Source organism: Saccostrea cucullata, unplaced genomic scaffold (assembly GCF_032062105.1).
Source record: "Saccostrea cucullata isolate Sc308-1 unplaced genomic scaffold, CSIRO_AGI_Scuc_v1 ctg11311, whole genome shotgun sequence".
Lineage (NCBI taxonomy): Eukaryota > Metazoa > Mollusca > Bivalvia > Ostreida > Ostreidae > Saccostrea > Saccostrea cuccullata.
In genome coordinates, this window is record NW_026922986.1 from 36 (window position 1) to 13,194 (window position 13,159).

Sequence of the window (13,159 nt, forward strand, 5' to 3'; positions counted from 1 at the left end):
TATATTAAGTTAGAACAATTATTGTCAGCGTCGAAGTGGTTTTCTCTGAAGTCATAGAGTAAGGAGTTGATCCTTACCTTGCAGGTTCAAAGTCCATCGCAGAACGGGCCGATTGTAGATATTTGATATTTCGAATGTTTCCATTAGTTAAATAAATGAATTGAAACTATTTATCAAAAAGGATTTTTTTAAAAAGTGCATGTGTCCATGGACCTTTAGCAATTTGCAGTTTTAACTGGGTAGGCATTTTAGTGTAGCGACTTGGTATTGAAGTATGCCGAAACATTCTAGCAGACATTACCTATTTTTTGTTGTTTTCATTGAGTAATCAGACATGGACAGTAAGGTTTAAGCGGGTTTTCTCAGGAATGGCAGAGATACATTCGATTAATAGTCTACAGTTTAATTACTCTACAGAGTAATAGTATAATAGTTGAATCAGATGTAACTTCTTGCAAAATCTCTTTGATTTGTTTTCTTTAGTTTTAAGAATTTTGAGGGAAGAAAAAGAAAAAGTATATTGTTCAGTTGATAAGAATTTCAAAAATATTGCTTATTTTATACTTCTGCTTTCAGTTGTTGTAACAATTCATGAGCAAGGGGACACATTTATTTTCAAGCACAGATCTGAAGCGAATGTGCTTCCATGCATTTACTATAACACTGTATTTGTTTTTGTTCAGTCGAGATTGTAGAGCTTATTTGTTAAGATAATTGTTTTAGATGCAGAGGAAATGTTCCATAATTTTATACCTTTAAGATTATTTGCTTTTACATTTCTGCTTGCATTCTTTTTGAAAACTTGGTAATTTTTTTAAGGTGTTGAATAGAATTTTGTCAACATAAATCATGTATTTATGCAAACCATAGAAAAAAACCCTGAAAGATGACACTGTTGTTGCTTTATAGCTTTCTTATTCTTTGCTTGCAACAAAAGTCAAGGATTCAAATATTCGGTCCTAAAAGCACTCATTGCTTTCTAGCTTTATTGTTCTTTGCTTGCAATAGAAGGCTGAACTTAGTATCTAGAGACCTGTTGGGTGTTCAGATAGATCACTAATAAAGTAAAGTTACATTTAACATTCAGATAATCATGGTAATGCCCCGGGCGCTCAGTACTTAAGAAAGGTTGATGTACCGACAATGACAAACTCCCAGTGTCAGTATTTCTTGGGTAGAAATCACGTGCACACAAGTAATCTCTGCGCAGGTCTGAGGGCAGGCGGGAAAGATGCTTGCCAGGTTCGTAGGATCACGTGTTTGTCATGGAAACTGGTCACGTGATATATTTTCTTTTCTGTGGATTGCAATTTCCCTGCCTTGTTTTAGAATTATTGACATGTGTTTATATCCTTCGCAACTGAAAGCTGTTTATATGTTCTGCTTTCTTGCTTTTATATAATTCATTTATTTTTTGTTCCTTAATGTTTATCTCCTTATTGCTTTTGATGTTGCAGTGTTTCTTGCATTGCATTTGATTCGTTCTTGGTTGCTTTTCTTTAAAATTTAGGATGCCTGCTTATTCAAGTTTAAATTATTGAATTCATACTTTCTGATGTGACAGGTGTTTGCATCCTTTACGATTAAAAGCTTCTTCATATGTTCTGTTTTTGTTGCTTTTATGTAATACATGTTGTTTTGTTCTTTAATCGATATGTGCTTCTTATTTTGCTTTTGATATTCCACAGTTTTTCTTGCATTGCTTTTGATTCATTTTTGGTTGCTTTGCTTACAAAAATAAATGATGCCTGTTTATTCAAGTTTTATTCATTGTGATTCTTCCTTACTGATGGTTATGTCTTTGCCGTATTCATTATACTAGAGAATTTATGAAGAAAATTATACTTTTTTGCATTTATCTGTTTCGTTGACAGTGTGTAACAAATATGCAATTATTACGTTACTATATGTATGTCGATTAAATGTAATCAATGCTTATCTGAAAATGTAATCGGTTTGACTACAAAATCTACTGAAATAAATTGCACAGAGAATTTTAATAACTAATTTTGTTATCCAATATTTTTTCAGGGTGACAGCGGCGGACCTTTAGTCTGTAAGAAGGACGGAGTGTGGAAATTGGCGGGAATTGTGTCCTGGGGGTACGGCTGTGGGGACAGGAACGCCCCCGGGGTGTACACACGTGTCAGTTCATTCATCTCTTGGATCAACCAACAAAAAGCAGCTCATCCATAGATGTACAAGAATATATACATTATTTGTGGTATAAAGGAAAAAGAAAAAGAAATGCTTGTTGTTTTTTAAGAAATTATTGTTTTTAGAAAACTTGATCCGTACCAAAAATTCGTTTAATCGATTGTTGTTTCGATCTTAAATTTTTAAATCTAGTATTACATCACAAGGTTTTTGAATCAATGAATTCTGAAAAAAAAGTTCAAAGAAATACATCTTTTATTGGTTTTTGTCAAAATACAGGTAAGATTATTGTTATAATGTCAGATTTGAATAACGACTTTTTAACCTTATTTTATGCTTTCAAGTACGTTTCCTTTACATATGGCGAATACTCATGGAATGACTAATGATATAGGTAACTCCAGATTTCCTAACCTTCTGACAGAGTCCATAAATAGATAAATTTTGGTACCAAGTGCAGGAGTACCAGAACTATTTTTCTACTAACGTTTCAACTGCCAGTCGAAAATATTGCAGCTCTTTGACGAAAGAAAACAATAAAGCCTTTTTATAATTTTTACTGCCATTTAACCTGCGAAAACAATGTGTAGCGGTTTCAATATCTCCATATGCATGTTGTTACACATCAAAGGTCGTTTGATTTCATAAGTAGCAAAAGAGAGGAGTAGCGTTGCTAATTTTTCTGCCATTTTGAATCTCTTCGCAAAGTAAATACGATAATATACTATAATGAATTTGAACTTTTTTCTGAATATTAAATGATTACAAGGGAATGAAACTCTATTCCTATATAGTACAGAGATAAAGAAAGGTCAAAAAGGAAATACAGAACAGAAATGTGAAAAACTTCACCTTTTACTTAAGGATTGCAATTGAAACAAATCAATGATCTGCTTATTTGAGTTCAATACGATTTTAAGAGGAAGCTGTAAGACATTCGAAAATAGCATCCCTTTGTCTTTCTTTCGAGAGAAAAGGCCCAATAAAACCTTAAAATAAAAGTTTATACATGTAAATGACGGATCGTTTAAAGGAAAAGAAAATTAATGTCATTTGTATGTTATGTAATGATCTCAAATATATGACACTTTTTGAACACTTCAAGATTTCTTTCTCTATTAAAAAATGCTCATATTACAACATGATCATTTAATCTTGGGTCTGATTGCACGTTATCTAAGTGTCAAGTCTGCGATTCTCACGAATTTTCTCACTTCGGTCTCTTTCTATAAACTGAACTGGTCATAATGTGGCTCATCAACGTTTGTCTTCTGTTTCTCGGAGTACAATATACAGCAGCATCAAGTAAGCTTCTCCATGACCAAGAATTAGTTACCGATATCCATCGTCAATATATACTATTTTGAATTGCCATTCAACACAAATGGTAATGGAAGTTTACGTAAAGATAGTCGTCCAAGAAATGTCTTAGCTGAAATTCGAGAACAAAACATATTTTACCTTACTACAGGGAAGGAGAGTAAGATGAATGTTTTGAGGGTTAAATTTCTTTTACCTGCATATTATGAAACATACAAGTAAAAGTAATGATCTTCAATATATCCAAACCTTTAAGCTTACAATTTGTATTTTAAAATGAATTTATTTCAAATCTATCAAAAATACTTAATGGCATCATTTTAAAACATGATTATACAATTGGTATTGATTTGGGAAGAAATTATATATTAGGAGAATGTGAAAGGTATATTATATCACTATCATTCTCAGTTCCGTGGGGTCAATGTACTTAAAAAATGTAGTTATATAATAAAGTTAGGTAAGAAATGGTACATGGATGATTAAGGAGGCTGGCGGGTCAACAAATTAACCACAAATTAACCACCAGATTTAACTTATTTTTTAAAATACGGTATTCCAAAATGTCAACTATCATTTGGCAAAGAAAAAATTCATACATTTTTGTTTTAAAATTTGATCATTTTTGTATATCTTTATATGGAGCTCTTCTTTCAAAGGAGATAGAAATAGTCTGAAAATTGCTGCCACCCCCCAGCCTCTTTAATTTGATCCTTAAATCAATGCATCATTTCTTGGGAATATTAAGCTAGGCAACAATTCACACTTGTACATTTTAAAGGCAAATTAACACGAGTACTGTTTTCAAATTTTTATTGTTAAAAAGTTACCTGCACTAAATTAACCTCTTTAATTTGATACAGTGTGATATTTGAAGAAAGTTTTTTGCAAATAATTAAGCATTGTAAATGATAAAGAAATCATCCTTAAGTTTTTGGCACTAAAATGATTAATTGCATTCGAAATGGTCATTTCTAAGCACAGGTCGAGCTCCAAAATTTAATAGATGATAAATTAAATTACGTTGTATACGTACACATCTACATGCAGTGTATGTCAAATATATTCCATATTTATTTCTTGATACTAAAATACATGTAACATAAGGTATTTTCATTCTTTTGGAAAAATTTTAAAATAACCAGAAGAGAACAGAAGAAAAAATCGATGTACGAATTTTGTTTTTACAAATAATAAAAAAATTAAACTAAATAAATTCCAATAAAAATATATTGAAATATATGGAGATAACGCAAAGAATTCAAGCTCTGCAAAAGCAGAGCACCGACTTCCATAATATCAAAAGTTGGATCAGGTGCCATGAGGAGTGGGCATCCCCTGCCGACCGGTCGTGTACTCCTTGTCATGATCGGGAAATAACAGAAAATCAGTCGTCAAATCAGTGTGTAAACACTGGACTAACAATTAGTATGAAAAACATCAGTCAGCATATGACTTTTAAATGCATTCAAAATAAAGCTTCATCGATCATTATTTTATCTTTGTTTAAGCATGTTCCACTTCACTGCATGGTCGCTGTGTACATTTATATGACTATTGTCACGTTGGAGACAGCTATACGTATAACTTCTGTGGATTCCTGCAGAAATGTTGTATCCCTCCGACTTATGTACAAACACACACCACACCACCCCCACATTCCGGAGGTGTGTCCCCGAATAATGTAGGTAAGACCTTTAATGTGTTTGTGTGATCACCGTTCACTTCAAGCAGCATCCATTTTTTGTTGTATTTAATGTAAGTCTTGGTTTTTCTTGTACATATAATATTGAACGAATCTGGCCTTCATAATATAACAAAATATATGTTTATACAGTCACTATAGCCTGCGTCAATTAAAAATTAAGTTGAAAATTTATTAATTTTGTTTATAAATTAAGGTAATGAAAATATTGTGAAACACAAAATTAAAAATGATAGCATTATACATTTAACAATGTCAAATAATAATTATTTTCCTGGATGCTTACTTAAAGAAAATTGAACAAAATTTGACTAGAAAACGAGGTACATGTAGGCCGCTTGTGAATTGGATGGCAAACGTCTAACACTGAAAGATACTCATCTTTTAAAGCAAGCAGTATTATTCATCTATTCAATGATTATGACACCTTTTATTCATAAACTTAGTCAAAATGCAACATACCTCGTTGTCTTTGAGTTCCCATTGGGCATGCGTGTCTTTATACGGTTTACGCACTACAAGTGTAAATATCATGAAAAGACTGAGTTCGTAATTGATGACCTTATTTAATTGGTCTTTAATTACAACGACTTATATTGAATTCTTGTTTCATCAGCTTGTTTACCAATAACTTACCACTCTTTATAATTTTCAGCGTTTATATAGCGTGTATATCTTTAACTCGATAATGTGTAAGATACTTATCATAAAACAACTATATAGATTCCATTATCTTTAACATGTATATAAGATATATAAAATTTTAATACAACTTTTGATCAACAGCCCAGTGCGGAACTTCATCAGTGGGTTCAACCCATACTAAAATAGTGGGCGGTACTACAGCATCACATGGGGAATTTCCATGGCAGGTTTGACAAAAAACTTTTTTCCAAAACAATCATATGCATTATGTTACATATCTTATCTCAGAATTATGATTTCGCTTTCACTATGATCTTTTGTGACAGAGACAGTGAACTTCCTGTTTTACAGGTGTCGCTGATGTATGGCGGAAGTCACGTGTGTGGTGGTACACTTATTGACTCACAGTGGGTTGCTACTGCTGCTCACTGCTTTGAAGAGTAAGTATATGATTTTTTTTTTCACAATATATTTTAATTGTAAGATAAATTGATAATTGCTTATAGTTAAATTATGATTGTGTAAGACTTGTACGTACAGTGTTATCATACATGTACTAATTCAGTATGAAAAGGAGGAATGAAATAACATACATGTATTTGGAAAATTTATAAATCACTATAGTCAGAATCAATACTCTAACCACTGAGCAATATGAATCTAGGTTGATATCTTCAATCCAGCCTAAATTGCTTCATTCTTAATTGGAAAGCACTGGACTAGACGTGATCTAAAATGTTAGAAATCTTGACACTTAGTATGAATATTAAAAACTTACCAAGTAAGAAAAATTAAACAATGTACACAATGTTGTCCTCCATTATCTAGCAGTGCAGTTTTCATTCTCTCTGTAGCTACCACAATGCTCGGTACTGGACCGTGGGTGTGGGGATGCACGATCGCCACCATGTGTATACAAGTCAGGTCCATCATGTCCGCAACTTGATTGTCCACTCCGGCTACAATTCTCGTACAAACCTTAACGATATTGCCCTGATGAAACTGGACAAACCTGTAGATATCAACAGTCAATACATCCGAGCTGCCTGTCTGCCACATTCTTACGACCAATTCGAACAAATGACGTGTACAGTTACTGGATGGGGTGCCACATATTTCGGTACATATTGATTTTGAAACCAAACGTAGCAGGTTTGATTGTTTGTTTAATGTTCCTTACAATGTTTTACTCATATTTAGAGGGTTCCCCTTGCCAATGGAGGGTTTTTACCCAGTTTATAAAATAAATAACTCGCATTGCACGATGCTATTAATATGTCGTCCTTCTTTGGTATCTAAATACGAACATGTCTATTGACTAAATACTTTTTACGGTAATAGTATTTCTATTTTTCATTGCTTGCAATTACTTAAGTAAACGTCATTGACAAATTATTGCAACTTACCAAATCCTTGCTGTATACAATTAAATGAAAATTTTATTACTGTTTATGAAGCGATTGGATTTTATTTGGCTAATAAAGCGGGGAGATTAATGTAAGTTAATAATGCCAAAACTTTTATTATTCCATGCTTATTTTTCTTGGCCTTGAAACATTTGGCTCCTCGAATTAAAACGGTTCTTTTTCTTTTCATCTTTGCTATTATTTTCAATTTTTGTATGAAAAAAAAAGATCCAGTTTAAGTAAAGTAAAATATCCTTTATTAAAAGCAGTTTAAATTTTATATTCAGATAACAACGGCAATGCCCCGGGCGCTCAGTACTTAAGAAAGGTTGATGTACCGACGATGACAAACTCCCAGTGTCAGTATTTCCTGGGTAGAAATCACGTGCACACAAGTAACATCTGCGCAGGTTTGAGGGCAGGCGGGAAAGATGCCTGTCAGGTTTGTATCACATACAATATTTAACATGGAAATTGCAGGACCAACAGGGAACTGGTAAAGCATTTGGGGGGCATAAAGTATATTGTTGCATGGTTCATATCTTTTGTTTTTTGTAAAGTTAAGTGCATGTTAAACTAAGAGTTACTGGAGATCTTTTTAGTTTTTTTCACATTGTAATGAAGATCGTGTTAGATTTTATGTTATCTAATTAATGAATTGAAGTTTACTGCAATGATATTTCTGTCCCAAAGTCATTGTAATTTTTTTATTTAATCATTTTGCAATTCTAACTCTAACCTTAACAATACTACAAAATTTTGTAAAAAAAAAAAAAAAAAAAAAAAAAAAAATGATAACATATAGAAAACCGTATGACATTATTCATTCTAAATGAAAAGCTTATTTAAACAAAGAAGAAAACGACAGTACAGTGCACATAAGTTTATTTCAATTTTTTAGTGAAAATAATTCATTGCTTCAGGAATATTTCCATTAATTTTCTTTAATACTAGTATGTTAAATCAAAAAGGTTACATAAAACAAATTTCTTCAGGGTGACAGCGGCGGACCTTTAGTTTGTAAGAAGGACGGATTGTGGAAATTGGCGGGAATCGTGTCCTGGGGGTACGGCTGTGGGGACAGGAACGCCCCCGGGGTGTACACACGTGTCAGTTCCTTCCTAACCTGGATTAACCAACAAAAAGCAGCGCATCCTTGATCTCTTTCCAATTAACTCAGATTTTTTATATGTAATGGTATAAAGAAAAACATCCTAACATGTGTTTGTTGTGTCTTTGGGAAAATCATTTCTATCTTACATATGGACCTATCGTGGATGCCTTGAAAAGACATACATGTATTGCAATCTTATTATTCATTTTGAAGATGGTATTTAACCAAACAAATTGCATATGCCTCAGTGTAAGCTCTTCTAAAGGAGATCAAAATAGTCAGAAAATGGTCTCAACCACCCTTCCCTCTTCAAATGAAAATCCATGTGATATTAAACCCCCTTCCCCGCAGTCACGGATTTTAACGCATATACCATTTCCTATTTATAACGCATATACTGTTTCCCCGCAATCACGCATTTTTCAATCACTTTTAAAGGTATTTTATCTTCAATTTAATGCCAACTCCCTTCTATTTTATACTTGTTAGAGTCTCATAACATAAGAAAAGTTATAATTTTATTAAAAATTAACGTCATAATATTATTTACGCTAAACTTTAGGGAAAAAAACTTGTTACGATATAACGAACTCGACTCACATTTAAAAATACGAAGTGGTTACTTTTGTTAAAATATTTATCATTATTCATTTAGTATACTTTTCATTTAAATTATCTATTTTAAAAATAAATACATATAAATATTTCGGTTATTTAGCCAAAACATTGCTTCGACTTGCGTGTTCATAGGAACAAAGGGGAAAAAACTCAAATACAACATATACCGATAGCCCTTTTGTTTTAGAAAAAAAATGAAGAAAACTTATTAAGTCCATCGAAGGCAAGGCAATCGGGGGAAGAGCAAACAAGGGACATCCCAAAGCATCAGAAAAGTGATGTTATAATGAAAAAAAAGGATATAAGCATCCCCTGTGGTCTGACCACATCTGTAGGAAAATCCGTAAACAGTTGACTATAAGTGTTAAAACGATGGTTCCACGGTTTGTATTAAACGTCACTTAGTAATAGAATTAAAGATAGTTTGTATTTGCTAACGAGGTCATAGTACCTTCTCGAACATAAAATTGCAGCATGTTGATGCTCTGATCCCTCAACTCATTTGGCTTCTGTCTTACAAATCCCCTTTTTTCGGCTTCAATGTTTTTTTTTAAATAAATATTTCGGATTTCAAACGTTTCGGCATAAGTACACCGAAGAGACATAATTTATCAAAATGCGCATCTTATGCATCAAAATTGGTACAGTATATGATTTACATTGTATTTTTAACTCATTTGCCAACAGCTTGCCTCATTATCGAATTGTTTGCGAAGGGCAACCAAATCTACAATAATGGACAGCCACTGATACATGAATCCGTCAATTTCCATAACTTATGCCGCAATATACCAGCAATATACCTTTATCACCTGTGTATGGGGTTTAACATCTCTCAGTTGATTCAATACGCGAGAGTATGCTATACATACGATCACCAAAAGATGTAAATTAATTTCCTTGTCATCTGTACTCTTAATTTAAATAAAGTCCACAACAATAAAATATTTCATATGCATTTTGTTAGTATTTGTTCATCGACATTCAACATGTTCAAGATGTTGTTTGTCAACATGTTTATGCTACGTTTGTCCCAGAAATCCCGCGAGATTTGTACATTCTCCGACTTTTTTCACAAAAGAGCGCACTTAGAACTATAACTCTTCAATAGTGGAAATAGAACGTATTGACAAACAAATTGCTGAAACAAGAATATCAGTAATCTATCATTTTCATTCTAATTGTTAGGCCATTATTTACACACTGAATCGTCGACGGATTTCTTCGTTTTCCCAATCTTGTCTAGCAGCTCGCGGCGGATGTGACCGGTCAGCTGGGATGCTCATTCCTCCCTGGCACCTGATCCCACCTCTAATATTTTAGAGGCTCGTGTTTGCTCTGTTCCTGATTTGTGTTGTTTAATGGACTTTTGAGTTCAAGTACTGTGGATTCCTAACACCATATACATGTAAATCATGATCTTAATTTCGAGGACTTAAAAAAACACTTGGAAATAAAAATTTCAAAACATTTAAAAAATTCAGTCTTCCTGTATAGCCATAAGCTAAAAATGTCCACGTTATCATTTTTGTACTTAATCACACCACAAGGACTTCACAGACCGATGTGATTAGGTTTCTGATATTATTGTGCATGCGTCAGTTTCTTATCATTGTCCTGCTTTTCACACTCGGCAGCCATGTCTGGGAATCCATTGAAATTTTGCATTTTCCTTTCACTGATTGGAGGAGTGGCATTACAAGATTGTATGTAAAATTTCATATTTTTTCACGCTTTAGCAAAACAAATAATACTTCTAAAATACTTAATACTTTGGAATAATTTTTTAATATTCATATCCATCAATAAGAAATGAAGTTCTTGAACTTATTATAGAATTTATACATATTTTTTTTTTTTGCATTTTTTGACAAACCATTTATCGCAAAACGTATAATTTTATTACACTTAAAATAGTACTAGTGAGAATGGGCGAGTTCTGCCAAATATATGCAAATTGTGGTTTGTGTTAATTGTATTGACCTACAGTATGGATGGCGTTTTCGCGATATTGTTTATTATATGATAAATTAAATGCATTTAAAAATGCCTTTAATTTTTAGTGTGTCACACAAATTATGGAGGAACCTGCGTTAATTATTACTTTAATAACTGCCTGTCCGGCTACTCCTATACCAGGAGTGGGTGTGGCTTTCAAGAAATGTGCTGCATTCCTCCAAAGTTTCAATTAACTCCGCCAATTCACCCAGGTATGCATGAATATTACAATAATCTATTCTTTTTGCCATATTCGTACATGTAGTGTATAAAGTGATTCTTCACAGCCTGTTTTTTTCTTCAAAATACCCTATGACTTTGTGGTAATGAATAGAGAAGTTATTAGTTATGTTGATCGAAACATAAATTACTGAAAATTTCAAACTTAATAACAATGAATTGTTCTTTTTTAATGCATTTAATTTATTTACTTAGGAAAACATTGAAAACAAACTAAATCAAAAGAGGCATTTAACTGCTTGTGAAAGTCCTTTGATTTTGTTGATTCAATAAAAAGAAATACACGACTTTGTACAAACCAAATCATTCTGTCCTGTTTTGATATTATTGTCTTGTGATATTTCTTGAGGTCAGTGTGGATTAAGTACACCTATAACGACACATCAATATAAAATAGTGGGAGGCACAAGGGCTAAACCTGGCGAATTCCCTTGGCAGGTACATAATCATAAAACATTTCATCCCTTAAATTTGTGAAAACTAAATAAATGGAGTGGGGTTATGGACTTAAATACATGTACTGATTTTTTTATTAACAAGTTTGCATTCAAATACTGATGTCTGAATTACATTTTAAGGTTTGTTATTTATTATACATTTACATATTGAAGAGTGGAAACTTTACTACAAGTATAGCTAGCAGTCGTATTTTTCAAGTACACTATTTCGTATATATGATGACAGAACATATTTTTGAGTGTACTAAATTTCGTAAAGATAACACGTTCTTTATATCATTTAAGGTTTCAATGAGATCAAATGGACATCACGTGTGCGGAGGAATACTTATAGCTGACCAATGGGTTCTCACAGCTGCTCACTGCTTCAATGAGTAGGACTTAGTTGTATCTATTTGGGCAACTACATTGTGTTATTCTTCAGGCAAAAACTAATTTTTAAAAAAAATCCGAAAAACAAACGCAATTTAATACTAGTGCTAATTGTAACGGGGACCGTTACAGATGTTCCCCAAACGCTCCCCATGTCCCTTTTCGTGCCTTATTCCTCTTAGACCTTTTATAAATATGCTAAGTATCCAAGGATTTCATTTAGGAATATAAAAATACAATGATATCAACTATCAACTATATATCGTTTAACGTTTTGCATATGCAAGATGATTATGGCTTGTTGGTTAAGCGATTAACATATCTTTCTATCCCGCGAATCAAAGAAAAAATACATATATAAAGTTACCATTTTTCAAGCATATGTCATTTTTTAATATATCGATTCACATTTTATTTCTCTACTTATTTTAACCTCGGGCTCAAAGTAGTTTTTATTCCCACGACAAGGCAGGGTTAAAGTCGACTAAAACCCCAGTCACATTTCCAAAAACGACCAACGGCCGACGGGTTTTGAAGCAAAAATGGGATTCTTCGAGTGACAGTCGTCAGTTCATCGGCCGTTGTCTTGGCCGATTTTGACCTATTTTTTTGTCGGCCGACCAATTTTGTGTCCATCGGTCCAAGTTATAATTTTTCATGCGTCGGTGGCCGATTTCTTCAACTGCAGTAATCCGTTGACCAACCTTCGATCATCGTCCGACCATCGACGGTCAGTTTATTAAGTCGGTCTTCCGTTGTTGGACAATAAGGGTGTTGAAAATTTCGGCCGACGGTTAAAATCAAACTGTAGCTCAGAGCTCGATGATCGGGCGACGACTGGCTGACTTGCGAATATTTAATCTATTAAGGATACATAACACAAACAAATTTTTGATGCATGGTTTGATATAAATTTTTTGAACGGAAATAACAAATTATTTATCAGAAATCTTTAGTATTCTTTGCTGCTTAGATATGCACCATGCATTTGTCGTTTTTATGCAGTTCCCTACAAAGTTTGCACACATTTTCAACATTGAGTGACAATTTTGTAAGATATCCTGCCACTTTGCCTTGCAAACATTACTCACGTCACCTATCTGAATATAGATCTATGAAAAAATAT

At 33.1% G+C, this 13,159-nt stretch overlaps 3 protein-coding genes across 3 annotated transcripts; all 3 read left to right on the forward strand.

Annotated features, from left to right (window-relative positions):
- The first annotated feature begins 1,063 nt into the window (after positions 1-1,063).
- Positions 1,064-2,238, forward strand: LOC134262893 (tryptase-2-like). Its single transcript, XM_062745214.1, has 2 exons — positions 1,064-1,242; positions 2,032-2,238. The coding sequence occupies exons 1-2, from the start codon at positions 1,144-1,146 to the stop codon at positions 2,194-2,196; spliced, it is 264 nt and encodes an 87-aa protein (XP_062601198.1). The 5' UTR covers positions 1,064-1,143; the 3' UTR covers positions 2,197-2,238.
- Positions 2,239-3,364: 1,126 nt separating this feature from the next.
- LOC134262894 (tryptase-like) lies at positions 3,365-8,419 on the forward strand. The gene is made up of 7 exons (XM_062745215.1): positions 3,365-3,462; positions 4,989-5,165; positions 5,969-6,054; positions 6,179-6,267; positions 6,682-6,947; positions 7,521-7,675; positions 8,229-8,419. The coding sequence occupies exons 1-7, from the start codon at positions 3,405-3,407 to the stop codon at positions 8,391-8,393; spliced, it is 996 nt and encodes a 331-aa protein (XP_062601199.1). The 5' UTR covers positions 3,365-3,404; the 3' UTR covers positions 8,394-8,419.
- A 2,138-nt stretch (positions 8,420-10,557) lies between these two features.
- On the forward strand, positions 10,558-12,076 carry LOC134262895 (serine protease 56-like). The gene is made up of 4 exons (XM_062745216.1): positions 10,558-10,671; positions 11,029-11,175; positions 11,553-11,641; positions 11,947-12,076. The coding sequence occupies exons 1-4, from the start codon at positions 10,605-10,607 to the stop codon at positions 12,037-12,039; spliced, it is 396 nt and encodes a 131-aa protein (XP_062601200.1). The 5' UTR covers positions 10,558-10,604; the 3' UTR covers positions 12,040-12,076.
- The last annotated feature ends 1,083 nt before the right edge of the window (positions 12,077-13,159 follow it).

Coding starts and splice junctions, on each gene's coding strand:
- LOC134262893 (XM_062745214.1), top strand. CDS start 1,144: ATGACAAACTCCCAGTGTCAGTATTTCTTGGGTAGAAATCACGTGCAC. Junction 1,243..2,031: donor GCGGGAAAGATGCTTGCCAG/GTTCGTAGGATC, acceptor ATATTTTTTCAG/GGTGACAGCGGCGGACCTTT.
- LOC134262894 (XM_062745215.1), top strand. CDS start 3,405: ATGTGGCTCATCAACGTTTGTCTTCTGTTTCTCGGAGTACAATATACA. Junction 6,268..6,681: donor GCTGCTCACTGCTTTGAAGA/GTAAGTATATGA, acceptor TTCTCTCTGTAG/CTACCACAATGCTCGGTACT. Junction 6,948..7,520: donor ATGGGGTGCCACATATTTCG/GTACATATTGAT, acceptor TTTTATATTCAG/ATAACAACGGCAATGCCCCG.
- LOC134262895 (XM_062745216.1), top strand. CDS start 10,605: ATGTCTGGGAATCCATTGAAATTTTGCATTTTCCTTTCACTGATTGGA. Junction 10,672..11,028: donor AGGAGTGGCATTACAAGATT/GTATGTAAAATT, acceptor TTTAATTTTTAG/TGTGTCACACAAATTATGGA. Junction 11,176..11,552: donor AACTCCGCCAATTCACCCAG/GTATGCATGAAT, acceptor ATATTTCTTGAG/GTCAGTGTGGATTAAGTACA.